The sequence below is a fragment of the Mycetomoellerius zeteki genome, unplaced genomic scaffold, assembly GCF_001594055.1.
Source record: "Mycetomoellerius zeteki isolate Tzet28-1 unplaced genomic scaffold, Tzet1.0 scaffold274, whole genome shotgun sequence".
Lineage (NCBI taxonomy): Eukaryota > Metazoa > Arthropoda > Insecta > Hymenoptera > Formicidae > Mycetomoellerius > Mycetomoellerius zeteki.
In genome coordinates, this window is record NW_017257254.1 from 344,020 (window position 1) to 363,660 (window position 19,641).

General features: G+C 34.5%; 4 protein-coding genes across 4 annotated transcripts; 2 read left to right on the top strand and 2 right to left on the bottom strand.

Moving 5' to 3' along the window:
• The first annotated feature begins 734 nt into the window (after nucleotides 1-734).
• Nucleotides 735-2,035, top strand: LOC108724092 (THAP domain-containing protein 1). Its single transcript, XM_018450263.1, has 4 exons — nucleotides 735-912; nucleotides 1,049-1,283; nucleotides 1,373-1,447; nucleotides 1,553-2,035. Exons 1-4 carry the CDS (start codon nucleotides 842-844, stop codon nucleotides 2,000-2,002), a joined length of 831 nt encoding a protein of 276 aa, XP_018305765.1. The 5' UTR covers nucleotides 735-841; the 3' UTR covers nucleotides 2,003-2,035.
• A 428-nt stretch (nucleotides 2,036-2,463) lies between these two features.
• Rpb11 (DNA-directed RNA polymerase II subunit RPB11) lies at nucleotides 2,464-3,471 on the bottom strand. Its single transcript, XM_018450261.1, has 4 exons — nucleotides 3,286-3,471; nucleotides 3,111-3,200; nucleotides 2,856-3,030; nucleotides 2,464-2,777 (listed from the first exon to the last, which is right to left on the bottom strand). The coding sequence occupies exons 1-4, from the start codon at nucleotides 3,336-3,338 to the stop codon at nucleotides 2,742-2,744; spliced, it is 354 nt and encodes a 117-aa protein (XP_018305763.1). The 5' UTR covers nucleotides 3,339-3,471; the 3' UTR covers nucleotides 2,464-2,741.
• Nucleotides 3,472-4,039: 568 nt separating this feature from the next.
• rl (Mitogen-activated protein kinase rl) lies at nucleotides 4,040-9,436 on the top strand. The gene is made up of 8 exons (XM_018450267.1): nucleotides 4,040-4,447; nucleotides 7,791-7,917; nucleotides 8,003-8,113; nucleotides 8,217-8,468; nucleotides 8,562-8,729; nucleotides 8,880-9,068; nucleotides 9,148-9,280; nucleotides 9,365-9,436. The coding sequence occupies exons 1-7, from the start codon at nucleotides 4,320-4,322 to the stop codon at nucleotides 9,271-9,273; spliced, it is 1,101 nt and encodes a 366-aa protein (XP_018305769.1). The 5' UTR covers nucleotides 4,040-4,319; the 3' UTR covers nucleotides 9,274-9,280; nucleotides 9,365-9,436.
• A 4,837-nt stretch (nucleotides 9,437-14,273) lies between these two features.
• Nucleotides 14,274-18,170, bottom strand: LOC108724087 (nuclear cap-binding protein subunit 3). The gene is made up of 7 exons (XM_018450257.1): nucleotides 17,667-18,170; nucleotides 17,420-17,580; nucleotides 17,189-17,337; nucleotides 16,733-17,098; nucleotides 16,259-16,641; nucleotides 15,687-16,180; nucleotides 14,274-14,575 (listed from the first exon to the last, which is right to left on the bottom strand). Exons 1-7 carry the CDS (start codon nucleotides 17,754-17,756, stop codon nucleotides 14,431-14,433), a joined length of 1,788 nt encoding a protein of 595 aa, XP_018305759.1. The 5' UTR covers nucleotides 17,757-18,170; the 3' UTR covers nucleotides 14,274-14,430.
• Nucleotides 18,171-19,641: the final 1,471 nt, after the last annotated feature.

The window sequence follows — 19,641 nt, forward strand, 5'->3', positions numbered from 1 at the left end:
AAAAGTCATTTTTGTGTTTTTAAAGCAGTGACTTTTTGTATTTTTAGACAGTACCTTTGTGTTTTTAAAGCAGTAACTTTTTGTGTTTTTATAGACTGTACCTTTGTGTTTTTATAGAAGTGACTTTTTGTGTTTTTAGACTGTACTTTTGTGTTTTTAAAGCAGTGACTTTTTCTGTTTTTAGACAATACTTTTGCTTGCTTTCCAGCAAAGACATAGTCAGACACTGTGTAAGTGAGTCGTTTTATCCTTGTTGTTGGTCAACATTAAACAAGGATGAAACGACTCACTGTGTTACACAGTATCTGACTGTGTCCTTGCTGGAAAGCAAGCTTTGTGTTTTTAAAGCAGTGACTTTTTGTATTTTTAGGTAGTAACTTTGTGTTTTTAAAGCAATGACTTTTTGTGTTTTTAGACAATATTTTTGTGTTTTTTTTTTTTTATGAATCTAACATTCTTTAAAATAAACATGTCGGTATGACAGATATCCTAATCTGAATAGTTGTGAACTTTAACGTTTAATATCTCGGTTCGCGGGGCAGAGCGACGCTTTTTTCTGCCAGATTTTTTCGTTTTATGCAAAAACGCGTCGAATGACTATAATTCCATCGATTTTTGATTACCCTCTATTAGACCTTTACCAAAGTGAATTACATTAGTGTAACGTCTAGACCTTTTGATGTCAATGGTTTTAACCTAAAAAAGAAAAGGAGACTGTGTTTGTTGAAATACGCGAAACCGTAGAAGATACATTACACTTCCTCCAATTGGAGGAAAAATTAAAAAAAATACTACCTTTACATTATATTGCTTGATATTTAAAAAAAATAAAAATAAAAAAATGGTTGTTACTTGCTGTATTAGTAACTGTAAAAGTTTATGGATAAAAGGCGACATTATTACTTTTCATTGGTAAATATAAGTAAAATTAACTAAAACGTATGTGTATATTGTTATTAAGTTAAAAAAAAATGTATAATTAAGGTATAGGAAGTATTGTAAAAAATGTAAAATGTTTATTTTTCTCTTTCATGTACTTTATTTTTAGTTTTCCTAAAGTTGAAACTTTACGCAAACAATGGATTTCAGCAATTCCATCTAATATTTTAAGGACTTCAGATATTACTCAACATTCTAGAATATGCAGTAAACATTTTGCAGCAGAATGTTTTAGTGAATCTACTACATTTAAATCTATACGAAATATGTTAAATAAGGATGCTGTTCCAACAATATTTGAAGAGTGCCAGTCTAAAGGATCTCAGTATCAATTAGTTGAATTAGTAAGTAAATTTTATAAATTTATCATATTAAATCTATTTTAATAATAAGTTTATGTAATATAAATTATTTACAAAAGAATTTTTATTAGGAAAAAGAGATCTTGCCAAATATGTTAAACATCGAAGTTGATCCGCTTGATATTAGTAATGAAAATCTTAAAATGGTAATTATATAGTAAAGATTTATTATGCTATAAATTAAATGGATAGTTATATTTTAAAAATATAATTATAATTTAATTATATAAAAACATAATTATCTTATACAGGAAAAAGCAAATTTGTCATGTACTTTAAAAAGAGAAATTGGTGTGCAAACATTAAAACGGAGCTATGATGAATCAGAAAAAATTATACAAAGTTTGAGAAAACGCTTGAAACAACGTGATGACAAAATTAAGGACTTGGAGGAATGTCTGAAAAAGAAAAAAACTGAAGAAAAAAGTGATAGTATGAAAATGATAAAAGATGCTATTAACAAGTACATCTGTGAGGAAAGGAAAGAATTATTTTTGCATGAATTTGCAAATAATGAGACTGGTATTACTAAGAAAACTTATAGTGAATATATGAGGCAATTTGCCGCAGCTGTATATTATCATAGTCCTAAAGTATATAAAATTTTGAAGAAACTTATTACTTTACCGACCACTAATACTGCATCTAAATGGTTGATAGATTTTAATCAAGATCCACATTTTGTGGAAGAAATAAAATGAACTATTCTTCAACTTCCTACAACTTTAATTATAAAACGCAATCATTCATTTTGCGTACTAGTATTTTAATATCTAAATCATAACCATAAATATGTTATTGTGTGTATGATAATTATAAAGAAATGGTAATTATGATTAATGCAATTGTTTTATTGTAGTTTTTTATGTATATTAAATGATATAATAAAAAATGTCATTACTCGAATTCAATTTGTACATTTGTATCATATATGCAGTATCTGGCAATATTATCAGCAGAGGCGAATCTTTTTATTAATAGTACTAGATGTTAAGGCATACCTTCCTTACAATTCATATCACTCAGGATATTCAGTTTCCCTTACTGATGAAAAATATAATAAATAAAAGTTTTCCTTAATAAAATCAATTTCATACTCACATAAATTTGTGTCTATAGGACATACATACAAATATAATTAATTGAAGATGTAGAATGCAACTTGATACACAAATTTATTCACAGTTATTTAAGTATTTTAAATATTTACAAAAATGGAATATGCTCAAATACAAGGCATACAGAGTAGTCGAACATGTTTAAGCTAATTCCCAGCCTCTTAACATTCTGCTTCGATTCAATCTAATCCTTCATGATGTAATTATTTACATGATTGTGTTTGTTATATGTCTGTGATATTCAATACACATACATTTTAATAGACTAAATCAAAATCTAGATATAAAAAGATATAACTATAAAATGTGTAGACTCAACTGTTTAATCCAAGCCTTCTTTCTTCTCTTTTATTGCTTCCTTAAAAAAGAAGTACTTTCAATTATGCATATACATATATTATAACTTTACATCTTATATAAGAGTCAAAGAGTGTACCTTAAAACGTTCTTCGAACAACGAGAGTTCTGCGATCAAATCGGTGATGGCATGCATAAACGCTTCGTGTGGAGTATAATCGGAGGTTGTCTGTATTCTAATAACAAACTTGTGTTCCAGGGGATGAGGAACTTTGTAGCCAGCGAATAATACTTGAGGATCCTTCAGTAATTGACTGTAGAACCGAAAGAAATTAACAAAATTAGCTAGCTGTCTAAAAAGGAACCAAAGTAATGCACTCGTACATTTACTCACTTGCGGATCATGTTTCCCAACGTGTGATCCTCCTTGTTAATCGTAAAAATCGCAGCATTTGGTACTTTGGTGTCCTGTTCCTTTATAATCCTACAAAAAGCGCAAATATTAACGTACATCGTTTCTAGAACCTAAATCGAGGTTAGATCCCGATAAATATCAAAGATCAGCGTACTTTTTCTCTCCCTCGTATAATAAGAATGACTCGAAGGTCGGAGGTGCGTTCATTTCGTTTCGTTAATTATTAATAACACTCCTGAACTAATTGCTATTGAAATATCGATAATAAAATAAATCACCGGTTGACACACTGCCGTAATCACTGTTGATGACCATCTTCTGCGTCTCCAGCTGTCACTGCGAGTCGACAATCGATTGCAACAAATCGATACGACGATTCGATAGCAGCCAAATTTGCCATGACGTCATTCGAACGAGTTCAAATATTTGTCAATGGCTTCGTCTCTTATCGATGTTCTGTGATACCCTAATATAATCGAAAAAGGCATGGAAAACGTGAAAAGAACGGCAAGGATAATAGTAGGCATAACATCTTAACAGTTATTTATTACAGTTTATTCATTCAATATATAATAATAACTTGTGTTTCTATCAAGGAAAACTTGTTTCAATTTTCTAGGAAGAGTGGCATATATCATGTGCCTAATATTGAGACAAAGAGATGGAAAAGAGGGTGAGAGAGAGAGAGAGAGAGAGAATAAAGAATAAAAGAGTGAGAGGAGAGGGAGAGAAAGAGAGAGAAAGAAAACCTCATGTTATGTCACTTCAAAGAAATCACGCGCTTTCTCTCTCTTTCTTAAGTTTGAACGTGTACAGAATACAGATTCCGCGTCTTTGTCTCTCTTTGGAGCATTCGCGGATCGGACTCGGATCGTCATCGTCCGGGATCCGGGTGCCGCCGGCCGCGGGATTAATCGCTGCTTACACCTTCGCGCGACAGGGGCGTTGCGAGCGCTCGTTTTTATCCGCCTTTTACATTTCCCACGCCGCGCCCACCCAAGGCGCGGGGCGCGGATAGCCGTGGCTGGTGGAAGACCGAAGAGCGCGGCGGCGTCAAGTATCGCGTCAGTGACGCGGCGTCGTTGCGCGTCGCTCTCTCGGCGAGAGTTTATCGCGCGGGGATCGTTTCGCCGAGCCACAGTCCACAACTCCAGGCAGGACGCACCGTGCCGCAAAGTAGTTGTCAAAATGGCGGCGTGCGAGGGTTCCGCGAGCGTGAATCCGAATTGCGAGGTGGTGCGCGGGCAAACGTTCGAGGTCGGGCCGCGCTACACGAATCTGTCATACATGGGCGAGGGCGCCTACGGCATGGTCGTGTAAGTGTTGATCGTGTCACGACCGCTCGATCGGCAGCTCGATCGGCCGCGCCGTCGCGGCCGGCCGATCCTCCGATCTGACAGGTCGACTGACAATAAACATTTGAGAGCGGCGACGCGAACGGAGACAGTGATCCGCGGCTCGCGATCGCCGACAGTCGTCGAGATGAGAGCCGTGTCCTCGAATCGCACGTCCCAGCACGTCCCGAGGACAAAAGCCCCCTTCCGGACAAAAGCCGCCGGATCGGAGTACGCGTCGACGTTCGCGCGCCGCTCGCCGCTCGCGCTCCTATGTACACACGCGCGCGCACGCATGACGTACGCACACACGCACGCATCATGCTTCCACACGTTCTACATCGCTTTCAAACGCACGTCACGCCCCTTTCACCGTATTTTTCCCATTCATGTCTTTTCTACATTTCCTTATCCCCTTTCTTTCTCTCTTCCTCTTCTTTTTCCATCTCCTCCCGTTTTATCTTCTTGCGTTCATCCATACGTCATGCTAATCAGATGAAAATTCACTTTCGCGAATTACTAATCTTATCTTATCGTTTTTATCATCTAAGTATTGCTATTTAACATATGATTATGATTTAGCACGAATTACATCGCGACGAATTCGTGCTAAATTACGTAGAAGGTGAACCGTTCGCGCGCTTTCCGCTGGAATTATCCTCGCATCTCTCGTTATATTTTCTATTGCTGTTGTATATTTTGTTATTGTAACGTTTCCTTACGCAAGAACAGAACTGAGATTGAAAGCGAAGCGACGGAATATCTTTGCGCGCCAAAAGATATTTCGGAGAGAATTCCGTTTCGCGAGTTTAAATAATCCCGACGCTATCTGACGGTAGATTCTTTGAGAAATTCGGAATTGATTTTTCTATAATTATGATGTTGCGTTGATAATATTGATGTCGAATAAAAATATCGGAGCCTCGACTTATACGCGACTAAAAAGGGATTTCCTCTAACTCGCGTTGCCTTTGATGTATCCTGATCCTTCGAGCTTTTCTTATCTTAATCTCTCCTTTTAATCTTCTTGTTTTAATGAAATGAATATAAATTTTCAAGGCACCATTTTAATAATCCTTGTATAATTTTAATATTATTTATCGGTAATAAAATCTTTCTAAAAAGATAACGCTACTTCACTATTCGATATCAAAAGAACAATGATAATTCGATCTCTTAAGCTGTAAATAACATTCTGTTGTTTTTAACTTTTATGTGTGTCGAAATGTAAATCAATCCATTTCTATGATTAGTTTCAATGTAAACAACGTTCATATTAACATATGGTACTTGGTAAATAATAAATTAAACTTGAATTAAATTTAATACATTTTTTTGAGTTAAACAATTTCCTTTGTTTTAGATAAATTAACGACATATTGAGTCAATGATGACTTATAAAAATTATTAAAAATAATTCAAATTGGATATAATTTGAGTTATGAATTTAACAGTGTTATAACAAAGAAAATTATTTATTGCATTTTTCACTTATTTAATTACTCTTTTTGATGTCTCCATATTCTGTTATCTATCGCAATGGATAAGATTAAATAAAGATTAGAGTTTTAATAGATTTATCCAAAAGTACAATATATCGAGCCCATCTCTCAGGTATACCTAATTTGAGTTATTTTTAATAATTTCTTTAGATAGCCACTGCTCTGCATATCCAATATATCGTTAATTTGAGAGAGAGAGAGAGAGAGAGAGAGAGAGAGAGAGAGAGAGAGAGAGACTAAAACAATGGAATTAAATAATTTAACTCAAGAAAATATATTAAATTTGATTTAAATTTAATTTGTTATTTACTAAATGCATACGTCAATATGGACGATGTTTATTTTGAAAGTACAGAAATTGATTTACATTTTGATAGACGTGAAATTAAAAAGTAAATAAAATGTTATTTTCTAAATACATAAACGTAAATACAGACGATATTTACTTTGAAAACCGCAGAAATGGATTGATTTACACATATTTATATACGTGAAATTAAAAATAATAAAATGTTATTTCAAGGGATTGATTGGATTACCATTGTTCCTTAATTGATATCTAACGATGTAGTCGTTTCGATCAATCGGAACTTCCAGTCGCGGCTTCTGATGTAACATGTAACACATCTGGACACATCGTATAAAATCGAGTGAATTTGATTTATCGCTAAGAATCTTGTATCGCGCGCGAACCACATCCTACTACCGCGATATCGTCAAAGACACAAGTTTCTCTATGGATAAACTCACACTGAGTTAGGTCAAGCTTTCCAGACGATAGCAGAAAAGATAAAACAAATGCGCCGAATGAATAAAGCGACTGCTCCAGTCTCCAGTCTCTAGTCACCGAAAGGGAATGTGTTCTGAAAAATATAAATAAAGATATTAGATTATTTGTGCTTGCGCTCTGACGAACAGACAGATAAAGGCATTCGCTTTTGTCGTGAAGCAAGTTTATGGGGATATATGAATAGAAGAAAATTTCATTTACATATATAATTTAATTTTCTACTTGGGAAAATGTATATTTCTTGCATGTTTTCTCTTGCCATCGAATATATTTGTTTTAACATATTCAATAATATAAATATATACATACAATTTATATTATATATATAATTATCTATATAATTGTAATATACTTTATATCATTTATAAATATATCAATTTTATGTATATATTGTATAATATATAAATATTTTTTTACGCTTTTATGCGATCCATCGCGAATAAAATACGAAACGAATATATGTATATAAAAAAAAGTTTAAAAACTGAAAAATATGACGAAATAAAAACCGTCTTTTTATTTATCAAAATTTTCTCCGATTTATTTTATTTTAAAATAAATTGCTTATTCTTCTTATTTCAAAGATATTTCTTTATACTTACAAAGGAATTTTTTCTTTTTATCTGTTATTTTATTATTTTTATTAATCTTCCTATCTTTATTAATCTTCTTTCAAGAAATAAATTTTGGATTCGCAAGTACGTGAAAAAATTGTTGCAATTATTAAATCATGAGTGTATGAAATAAATTGCGAATAAAAGATGTAGGAGTGTGGAGTCTCTATTGCCTTTGTAGCAAAGGATTACTCGTGCAAATTGCATTGTTTTTATCCTGCACTTTTATTTTGAAACAAATATTTGCTCTTCTACTTTTTACTGTTTGCTGAAAAAAACTTTATTTTATTCATATGACCCAAGATGTACTGTAGGATAATTCGAGAATTATGAGGCGCCTGGAGCAGCAACGCGGACCAAAGAGATCTCCGTTGAATAATAAATGTGGCTAGGTGTACCTTTATAATGTTTTCTTGCAGATCTGCCTACGACAACCTCACCAAAACGAAAGTAGCCATAAAAAAAATATCGCCTTTCGAACATCAAACGTATAGTCAGAGAACCTTAAGAGAAATAAAAATTCTCACAAGGTTTAAGCACGAGAACGTAAGTTGGACGCCCCAACAGTTTACGCTAAGCATACCTTTTACAAAGTATCGTTATTAATATATCGCGTTCTCTCTCGCAATAGATAATAGATATAAGGGATATATTAAGAGCGCCGACTATGGAGCAAATGAAAGACGTATATATCGTTCAATGTCTGATGGAAACTGATCTCTATAAATTACTAAAGACACAAGTAAGTATTGGCATGCATTCTGTAGACTTATGTTAAAGGTTAAAGAGGAAAAAAAAACAATGCAAATTTAATGAAACGTCCAAATAAAATTCTCGTCTTGCAGGCTATTAGTAACGACCACACATGTTATTTTCTGTACCAAATATTGCGGGGGTTGAAGTATATACACTCGGCGAACGTGTTACATAGAGATCTGAAGCCGAGTAATCTGCTGTTGAATACCACCTGTGACCTTAAGATCTGCGATTTCGGTCTAGCGAGAGTCGCGGATCCGGAGCACAATCACGCGGGTTTCCTCACGGAATATGTGGCCACGAGGTGGTACAGAGCTCCGGAAATCATGCTTAATTCCAAGGTATTCGTCTCACAAGTAAAAACACATTCGAGGAATGAGGACCGTGCACATTTCACGCGTCTACGTGGCTCTAACATAGTTTTCTTGACACAGGGTTATACCAAATCCATAGACATTTGGTCGGTAGGCTGCATTCTGGCGGAGATGCTCTCGAGACGAGCAATATTCCCCGGCAAACACTATCTAGATCAGTTGAATCACATTCTCGGTGTTCTCGGATCGCCCTCGCCGGAGGATCTCGAGTGCATCATAAATGAGAAAGTACTGGATGCTTACATTTATCTCTTTTTTTTACATCTCATAGAATCTAATCCAAGAATATATGTGCATCTTGTATTGCTGCACTTTATACGCTCGCCGACTCGCATGTTACATTTATAACATAGTGATATTAAAGCATAATGATTTTAGGCACGGAATTATCTCCAATCGTTGCCATATAAACCAAAGGTACCGTGGACGAGTCTTTTCCCCAATGCCGATCCAAGAGCCTTGGACCTCCTAGACAAAATGTTGACGTTCAATCCTAATAAGCGTATCGTGGTGGAAGATGCGTTGACGCATCCCTATTTGGAGCAATATTATGACCCTACCGATGAGGTATATTTCTATATGCAGTAAAATTGCAGTCACGAATGTTAATTGTAATTACAAGTAATATTGTACTCGTAAATTTCAGCCTGTGGCAGAAGAACCGTTTAAGTTTGACATGGAGTTGGATGATCTTCCAAAAGAAATATTAAAACAATATATTTTTGAGGAAACTCTATTGTTCCAAAAAAATCATCAAGAGAACGCTATGTAGTCGACTGGTAATTGTTAAATTCGTCTTTTATCGTATCGCCAGTCTCTTAATGCGCTGACAATCGAATGTTACTTCCCTTTCTTTTCATCAGGCATGCTGTTGCCAGAATCGCAATAGCGGATACGCGTTATGAACTGAAAAAAGAATAGAATGGCACAGAAAACGAACAATAACGGAATTGATATGAAGAAAGCGTGCTTTTAACAATCATCGCCACTTCATCGCCGCTTGAATTGCCGATGATATAAAAATACTAGGATATTGATGAAAGATTTAGTTCATTGATCAACGAACGATTAATCGAGCCGATTAATCGGGTGAGTGAAACAGTCGCAATGCCGCGCATACGCTTGTACATTCGCATGTCCTTACTCGGAGAAAGCAAATATAGTGTTTCTTATGTTATACCGACCATAGCATAATATCAATTGGTACAACATGTATTTTTAATTTATCATCGTCGTACCGTACCATACCGTCTGTCTGTGATTTAATTGCGAGCGTGACGAGGCGTGACGCGCGAAACACTTTATCTTCATTTCATCGTTTCTTCTCGAATTATTTCTTTTACCTTCTGAAAGTGAAATGGTTGAGATTACAACGGGTAATTGTATGGCGTAACTAAGGCAATATATTCGGCTTATCGTGCCTCGATATCGGAAATATCGTAGATATCGAGAATATCGATACACTAAACGTTCACTCTACGTTTACGAGATTCGAACACTTGTAGCGCATTCGTATAATTCATTTCGTATGATGTTTTTCGTCTTATGTGTGTACGTATGACTGTGTTGCGTGCATATGTACGTACGTGTGTGGCAGAATTTCTTTTGGTATTTAATCTGTTTATAATAGTCAACGTTATAGCGAATACGCGACGTGCAATAATCGGCGCGTTTACGAAAATATTAGTACATAATTTATGTTAAAAAGAAAATCGTGATCTTCTTTCTGAGCGTGTGATAGTAACGACGGTGCCCGAGTCATGAGAATTAAAGTGAAAATTTGAATAACATGTAGAAGAAAGTCCCAAGTTAGTATTTCGGAAATTTTACAAAATGTTATTACATCGTTTGAACCTTTCATCCGCTCTTAGAGCCTTCCAAAATCAATATCACAATCCAAAATCTATATTTACGATAAAGTCAATTTGAATCGCTATAGAAATCGAATTTGTTGACAGATATCAATAGCTCCATTCGGCCTTATTGTGAATACATAGAGAATTTTTTCAATCCTGTTCCCAAGAAAACTATAGGTTGTGAGAGACGAAGTGAAAATTAAGAAAAAAAGAAGTGAAGGAAAACAATACTAAAACAGGGACAAAAGTATTTACTTCCTCTATTAACTGTTACCGATCTTCACGTTCTTCGATAATCTAATAATAATAATTAAAGAATTAAAAAAATAAATTAATAATAAAAATTCATTGTTCGTAAGATTCTTATCTAGATCTAAGATGCATTTCTAGTGATTACGGATTCTCGTTGAGGCTGATTTATGCTGATGCGCCTCGCCTCCTTCCTAAGAATGCGAGAGACATAACAGCGAATAATGTTCTATCATTATCATAATGTCATGATTTCAATCTCATCTGTCATCTCCGTCTCTGATTTAATACATATTTATCTTCCTTCGATGTTTATCCGTTGTGCGAATTCGTTTGGCAAATTGTCGTGGACAAAAGAGTTAAGGAATCTCTCGCGGTTTACAGTTTTCTTGCGCGGTACAAGTCTTGATTACGAAAACGCGAATAAATTACAATTAGGTGGCAAGTAGTTCAATTACCTCACGACGTACACACAGGCATAATTTCTTCCAAAATGAAATTACTAGGTAAATCCTTTATAATGACAGATTCTAAATTAGGTCATTCCGCGTTAGATGATGCTAGGGGATGACTAATTCGGATGGTTTTAGTTGTACGTGTAAGTCAAAGTAAAGTAAATGTATATCAATCTTCCAATGATCCACAAATGGATCTTAGCCATTATATGAGTATTCCACACGCGAGTACAAAGAACTACTTCCGATAGATACATACATATGTATTGTGCTTCTATTTCTTACACGTTGCTCTTCCCGTGATAGAGTTAAATTAAAAATTTAAATTAAATTGGATATGCTAAATCTTGCAATTGAGATTTCTAAAAATCATATACTAATAATATATGGTGAGTGCGATCTCTTTATGGAGAGTTTAATTCGTCTTGACAGAAAACCAGTTCATACCAGTTTACGGTAATATGTTAGAATTTAATATACATATTCAGCTATTTTCTCCCTGTAAAACGTTTAACCACGCTGGGTCCGCAGACGGAGTCTTTTATGATCTTATGTCACTACAGAGTTAAATAAGACACCTGTTACATCAACGGATGCGATCCGTATATCGAGTTCTTTTGAAGAATGCTCTTTCAGGTCCGAGGCCTTTTAAACAGTTCGTATAATATCGTAGATCATGGGCGATGATAAAATCGTACGCTCAGCGAAATTGTAAGCCGACGAGAAATCAAAGCTCTCGCTGTCAATGATAATTGGATACGTAGTATATAGATTCCCAAGTAGCACAGCAGCGCCTGCAAAGCGTTAAAAAACCGCTTATATACACTTTAGTCCTTTCTTAACGCTTTGTAGGCGTTGTGTGCTACTTGGGTTGTGATACACAAGGTGTGGTAAAAAACAAGTGTTTTGGGGAAAATGTTGAGACGATGAACGTAGAACGTTACGCGTAATATATCGGTGAGACATTGTCGATATCATCTGGCCTAATATACTTAAAGTTATGTATGTGTACTTGTTGTTGCCGATTCTCGTATATCCGGAGCATTCACGGAATATTTTCGTCTGTCGATTTTCAATGTTATTTCGACGGCTGTATCATTGAACTTGTAAAGAAGAGTAGAAAGAGAGGCAGCGGAGCAAGAAGGAGAAGTAATATGCCGTTTCCTCGACTTGTAGAATGACCGTTGTTAATTTTCGAGTTAACGAGTGGTTGACTAAATTATTTAGCGTTTTTACGTAGAATAGAAGTGAAGGAGGGGAGGAAAAAGAAGCCTTTGAAGAGAAAGGGCTGCACGACCGCCTCTTCAACGACGGGCAAGATCGGATTTTTCACATTGTGCGCAGCAAACGTATGGAGATATCTGCGGCAAGAATTCCATCGCGGGAAGATGTATTTATACCATCGCAATCAACGCTTGAAACAATTTGGAACGCAAAAGCCTATAAAGCTGCGGTTCGACTGAGTGGCCCTCTTAGCTTTTCGATTAAATAAAAAGGCCAGCATTTCGTCCCCCGAGATTGTTTCTATCCCTCGGTTTCTTGTCGTTCCAATTCTAATCATATCGAATCCCCGAACGGCAATATCGTGAAAGATATCGTCTTGTCCGTTTCAATTGTGTCGCTGTGAATCATTGATAGTTTCTTGTCGCCGAAGCTGCATTCATAGCGTTTATAAAACGATGGTAAATATTATCTTATTATTTAACTAACAAGATTGTAGAGCTGAAACTGTAATGCTTTTAATCAGGGTGGATTATTCTGCCGCGTTGGATCGATTGTATTAATCGGATTTGCTCCTTAAATATGCTAAATTTATAATTTTCAGGGAAATTTTATTAAAAATAGATCGATTCAATGAATACAATAAATTAAGTAATTAGAAACCCAAAATTAAATCAGATTAAATTTTAATTCTGCTTATAGCGAACATAATTTTATGTTCGCTATAATTCGACGCAAAATCATCGTGTGGACGGAGGCATAATCGAATATGCGAATAAAATTAAATATGTAATCTTTAATAATGCGTTGTTCATTCGATAAATATGAAACATGATACAGTATAAGATTAAAACTTAGCCGCAAAAGTGGTGAATGGATCGTTTTGATATTTACAATCGAATCGAATACAATCATTTCGATTTGGAATTATTTTTTCAAAAATATAATATTGGACGGAGAAATTTATAAATGAGAACCTATGAATGTAGCTAAGCAGCTATTTAAGAAATAAATGTACTTACTGTGTTCTTTACCCGATTTCTTTATTACCTCGATTGCTGTTCCAAATGATTGTTATCCGTAACGTCATAATTCATGTTAATTAATCATTATCGATTATTGTATTTTAAATAGCTATTCCAGTTATTATTGTGCTAATATAAAAAGAGATTCTATTGGCCAATTATCTTCACTGTGTTATTTGTCCCTGTAAATTTTTTAATTTTAAATTATGAAGCAACACTAGTTTGGTTTTTAGTTACATCATGTTGAAAAATAATAAAATAAAATTTTAATGCGCTTTTCACATAGCTTTTCATAATTTATCGTCATACACGATATATCGGTCACGCCCGGAAAATTCAATGATAAGAGAATGTATCAGAGAAATGGTATGAATGTAACACAACATACAGATTATCATTATTTATATTTATTTCTTTCATCATTTATCTCTTTCTTTTTTTGCAGTAATATGTTATCCTAAATTATCAGAATTGCTTTTACAAAATATTTCAATTCATCATCTGAGAAACGCGATGCTGTTTCTAAGAGCTTACGAAACTATACTTTCGTATGATATTCTTCGTGCAAAAGGTACATTGTTTTATATCATAACTTCGAAGCAATATAAGAGAAATTTCTTCGAAATTTTTCTTTTCCCATAATTGCATAAATATTTCGGTCGAAGTACTTAGTTGTTCAAAATCCGTTTTTCTTTTCTGTTCACAGAAATATACATTAGTTTGTAAATACATGATCTATGTCATCAAATTTCATCACACGTGATATTATCGGAAGCATTCATTATCTGTCTAATAATAAAAACAATGATTATTACTGGAAGATCGATTATTAACGTATAGTACAAAATAAAAATTTTACATATATCAATATTTTCTTCTTCTCATGATACATGATACATGCATGTGTGTAAAAAAAATTGCAATCTTTTCAATGATGAAAAAAGAAAAACTTCACATTAAGCCTGTAAATTATGTAAACTTGAATACATATATACCTATATGCTAATTCACAACTATATTCCACCATAGCCGATATAAAATGTTACGAAAAAGTCTTAAAACAATACATCTGCACTTTTTACAAGTTTCGAGCTTTTGAACAATTAGATTGTTCGTACAGGGATCAATCTCCGCCGCTATTGTCTTTTGTGTATTTGTCGTTTTTTACTTCTATTCTCAACGGAGAACGTCCTCTGGTGTGATTTCCGATACGTGATCGCAGGTCACCACCTTTTAGGGTACTCCTCAAATCGCGGCTGTTTGATGGCCTTTAAAAAAACAGAATTCGTAAATTCGCTTGCAAATGTATACGTAAAAATACATATAATAGTAAATCAATAAATAAAAGAAGGGCTACGAACCAATTATAATGTAAAATATTTAATAATTTAAAAATTGTACATACAAACGTTTCGACACCGATCGGGTCATTTTCAATGTAAAACAACAAAACATTATTACATAAATTATCGAAAATTTTTGGTCACATTATAATGTCCAGTATGCGGTCCATATGTAAAAATAACTTAAAGATGATCTCATCTCATTTTTCATAATTCTTAAATTGTCTTAATGATGTAAATTAGACGCCGAGAAGAAAACGCAATTAACAAAGTAATATTTAAAATAAGCCATAATACTGTTGGATATATCCTCGACGATTTACAGCGACGTTATGTTCCATAACGTTAAGAATTATGTTCCATAACGTAAGAATTATGAAAGATGAGATGAGATCACCTTTAAGTTATTTTTACATATGGACCGCATACTGGACATTATAATGTGACCGAAAATTTTCGATAATTTATGTGATAATGTTTTGTTGTTTTACATTGAAAATGACCCGATCGGTGTCGAAACGTTTGTATGTACGATTTTTAAATTATTAAATATTTTACATTATAATTGGTTCGTAGCCCTTCTTTTATTTATTGATTTATTCTGATTGAGCCATATTAAGAATTATTATATAATAGTAAGTTATACACATACATTTAAAAAAGATGCGCATTTTTCCAAAGATACTGGCACATTAAAAACATTATGTATATTACAATTTATATAACACAAAGTATTATATGTGCTCTATAGTATTCATCTACACTTTAACAAAATCAGCAAGATAAAAAAAGAGTATTGTCGGAATATTTAATTTTAACAATTAATTAGGGTATATGAAATATTTATTCCAATAAAAATTGATAAGAAAATACATTGCAATTGTGGAGATTTTTGATAACCAAGCGATCTCAGTGAAACACATACTGCCTCCGTTTTTTTGCCAACTTGTAGTTGGAAATGAAAATATACGATTGAGAAAAATTATACTGTTTGTCGTATCTTAAGTAGATAACATTAACTAAATTATTTCCTTACCTGTTTTTTAAATAGTTGTCACTAACTTCGCTTTTTGCATGATTCAATCTTGCCCACACAGTGGATGCAATACGCGGTTTGGGCGGGACTACTTTTATCACACTGCCTTTAGGGCCTTGAATCTCCTTTGCAGGCACATCTTCTTCGCTGCTATCCTCTTCATCTTCATTGTGTTCACCTTCTTCTTCCTCTTCTCCTTCTTCTCGCTCTACCTCTATGTTCATCTGGCCAAGCCTCTGTTCCTCCTTGTCTTCTTCACGTCCATCCTCTTCTTCCGATTCCTGCCATTCTCCTTCTTCTCGTTCCATCGAGTGTATTTCTTTCACATTCTGGTGGCCCTGCTGCCGAATTATCCCGGAATTATCACGTTTCGAATTTATTGCATTCGTATTTGTAACCACTACTTGAATGGGCTCGCGATATTGCATTTTAGCTTTCGGTTTTCCCAACTTTGATCGTAAGTCACCGCTATTATTTAAGTTATTCAGAATCATCTAAAAGAAAAAGATATATCTTGGATACACACAACTTGTAACAAATTAAGAAAAAATTCTAAAAAGATAAAAACTAACTTGGAATCGAAGTTTTGCCCGACGTTTCTGTACTTTTTCCTCCTCATCATCGGCGTGCATTCGCATGCGGGGAATTTTACTCCGTTTACACCAACTCTCATCACTATCGCTATCGCTCGAACTGGCCTCACCCGATTCTTCAGCTACCACATCCTTTTCCGAGCATTTGAGACCCAATCTTTCCTTTATGCTACGTCCTTGGTCTCTAACACCATTCCTTGGAAGAAAATCATTCTCCACAATCTCATTCGAACCCCATGTCTCGGATAACGCACCCCACGGATTTTTTGTTTGATCCTGATCCTCGTCCAATGATTCACATTTATTTTGTTTTATTTGCTTGTACATACGCTTACGAGATTCTGTTAAAATTCCTTTAAGACCTACATATTTACATAGAAACAAAACCATTTTACCATATGTCTTTGTGATTTTTAATTCAGATTTGATTTTGCTATGCAAAATTGCATTTACCTCCAAAGTTGGGATTTCCGTATTTTTTATAGTATTCACTTCGTTTCTCTGCGTTGACCTGTTTTTTGTCCGCCTTGGTAGCGAATCTCAAGTAGATTCCTTTAGATTTTGGATAATCGATACCTTTTCTCCATATACCAGGAGGTAATGGATAATCAATATCTTTAATGCTAATGCAATTGTCTTCCTTTCCATTCTTATCAGTATTGATAGATTCGTTTTCTTCATCTGCTTTCACTGTGTCGTCTTTCATATTCTCGGAATTGTTCTCTCGATCCGAGTATTTTGCAATACTACCTAAAATTTTCTTAGATAATCCCATCATAGCTTTACCTGCCATTTCTTTATCAAACCAGACTACATTACCTGTAATATTACAAATTATATATCAAAATATCAATAGGAAACGATCAGTATAGTCATTTTATCAAATAAAATTAAGTTTTTGAATCATACATGATACATCGTTGATCCATTCAATTGACATTGGAGCATAATCTTGGAAATATTTGAATATATCTTTGGTGCTCATATCTTCAGTTCCTCTCATGTGTATTACATTCAATCTAACATTCTTTGAGTTCTCATCATCCGCAATACCCATGCTGCAATCATTACATAAGTATATGAGGTAGCAGCAATTGCTTTTACCAAATCAATTTACCGAATCAATGAAGTATCTTATACCTGCTATATAGATCGTCTTCTAAATTTGATAATTCCTTGCATTTTTCCTTCAAGCCAAAACGCTTCGCTCGTTCCTCTAACTTCAATCTTTCCTCTTTGCTAAATATATCTATATCTGACATGTCTATTGATTTTTCAGAATTATTCTCTAATGTCTGTACCTAAAAAAATTTAGAAGTGTAATTTGAAACACAACCTGAAAATTATGTTAACATACACATCAATTAAAATCCTTCATTTCTGTTACCTGTAATTCTGGCTTTAATATTGCTTTGGATCTCTCTATTTCATCGAAAGGCACCATCTCGACGTCAGAAGGTTCATCGTATTCGTCCATTGTGTAAATACGATATGAATGCGTTAGACGCTCAAATATCGCTAAGAAAAATAGGTATCACTAATTTCACAGACGATTCGATCGTTCTGCGAATAACGGTTTCTAATATGAAATGACGGTATAATAAATTTACAGTTTACAAATATAACTTAACCATAACACAGCAGATATATTTGCTAGCCAGGTGTAGACAGGCTGGCCTGCTATAGCTACAGCTGGGACGATGATGGACAACAAGACAATGATAAATCACCACGATTACCAATGGCATCAATAGGTCAGTTCTATTTGTAGCTGATTGTGAGTTACATGTTTTGCCAAGAAATGTTTTGACGCGGTAACCAATCACCTCTTAAACGTTATGTGATGGGTGCGAATACAACGATTGAGTCAGTGCAAAGGTGTTTTTTATACTCGTCACGTGATCAAATTGATGCTTGAGTCGAGCGTCAGCATGGATAAACTACCTTTAAAGGTGCCATTAGCGCGGATCCTCATACGGGCAACAGCGCTCTTTGGTGAAACCAATCAGCTCTCGGCGTCAGAGACGTTGCCCGTATGAGGATCCGGGCTTACGGTGCCATTACATGAGAGCGTCAAGCGTCGAGCATTGCGAGCTTACTATTCGCTAAAAACAGGTCACGTGATCAAATTGCCGAATAGCAAACTCACGATCTTTGGCTGCGTTCAGCAGAACGTTTGTTTTGCAACTGTTGGAAGTTTCCTTCGCGCTAATTGGATCATACTTTTAGATCTAGAAGAATGGTCCTATCTCAGCAGACAATCATAAAACGGTTGCAAAACTGTTGAGTCTGCTGAACGCAGCCATTGCTTCGAAGCGTTTGTAGCGTCAAATGGATCGCAGCCTATATAAGGCGTCGTCTACAATATGCGAAATAAGCTTAGTTTAAGAAGTAAGAGTAAGAAATTGACCAATCACAGTCGATTATTCTTCTCACATTCGACTGTGATTGGTCAGTTTCTTACTCTTACTTCTTAAACTAAATTTACTTCGCATATTGTAGACGAAGCTTAATATTGGAGATGTTGAATACACGTACCTCTCTTTCTATTGCATAGGATAATTATCAGTCTGAAGTTGCTGCTAGCAGTCCATATTATATAATCAAAGCTTAAAAAGCTCGACATGTAAAAGTACTTTTACGCATGAAGCGCATGATGTATCGTTTTATCGTTTTATCGATTAAGAAGTAATAATGTTTTACGTGATCGATAGATATTTTTCTTACTTATATAATATTTCACTGACAGGATGTTTGCGTGAAAAAATAATATATTTTTTTTATTATGGAAATATGCATTATTATAAATTTATGGATAATAAAATTTGTAAACAATAAAATAGAAATTCAGACAACGCTAAGGCCGGAATCAGACTAGGCATTGAAGATTGAGATCGAAGATTGAAGATTGAAATTTGACCAATGAGAGTAAAGGAATTTTAGCTCCTATTGTTTTGATTGGTCAAATTTCAATCTTTCAATCTTCAATCTCAATCTTTAATGCCTAGTCTGATTTCGGCCTAATGAGAATCAAACTCTGATGTAAGTGCGAAGAGTTAGGAGATGCAGATAATACTCAGGTATTAATGGTTATCTTCATTTATTGTGTCAAACGTTTCGGCTCACTTTGGAGTCATCCTCAGCGAAAAATAGAAATATAAAATCCTCCATTGAAAGCAAGTCACATGCAGATTGACAGAAATGCAGTAATCGATACGCTACATAAATTGACAATTTTGCTATTACAATACAATAACTATAAAATCAGTAATAAAATCGTGTGACTCACTTGAACGGGAAACAAAAAATAAAGTTCAGAAACATTGATTCACAATTTTAAAAGTTAAAATATAAATTAATAC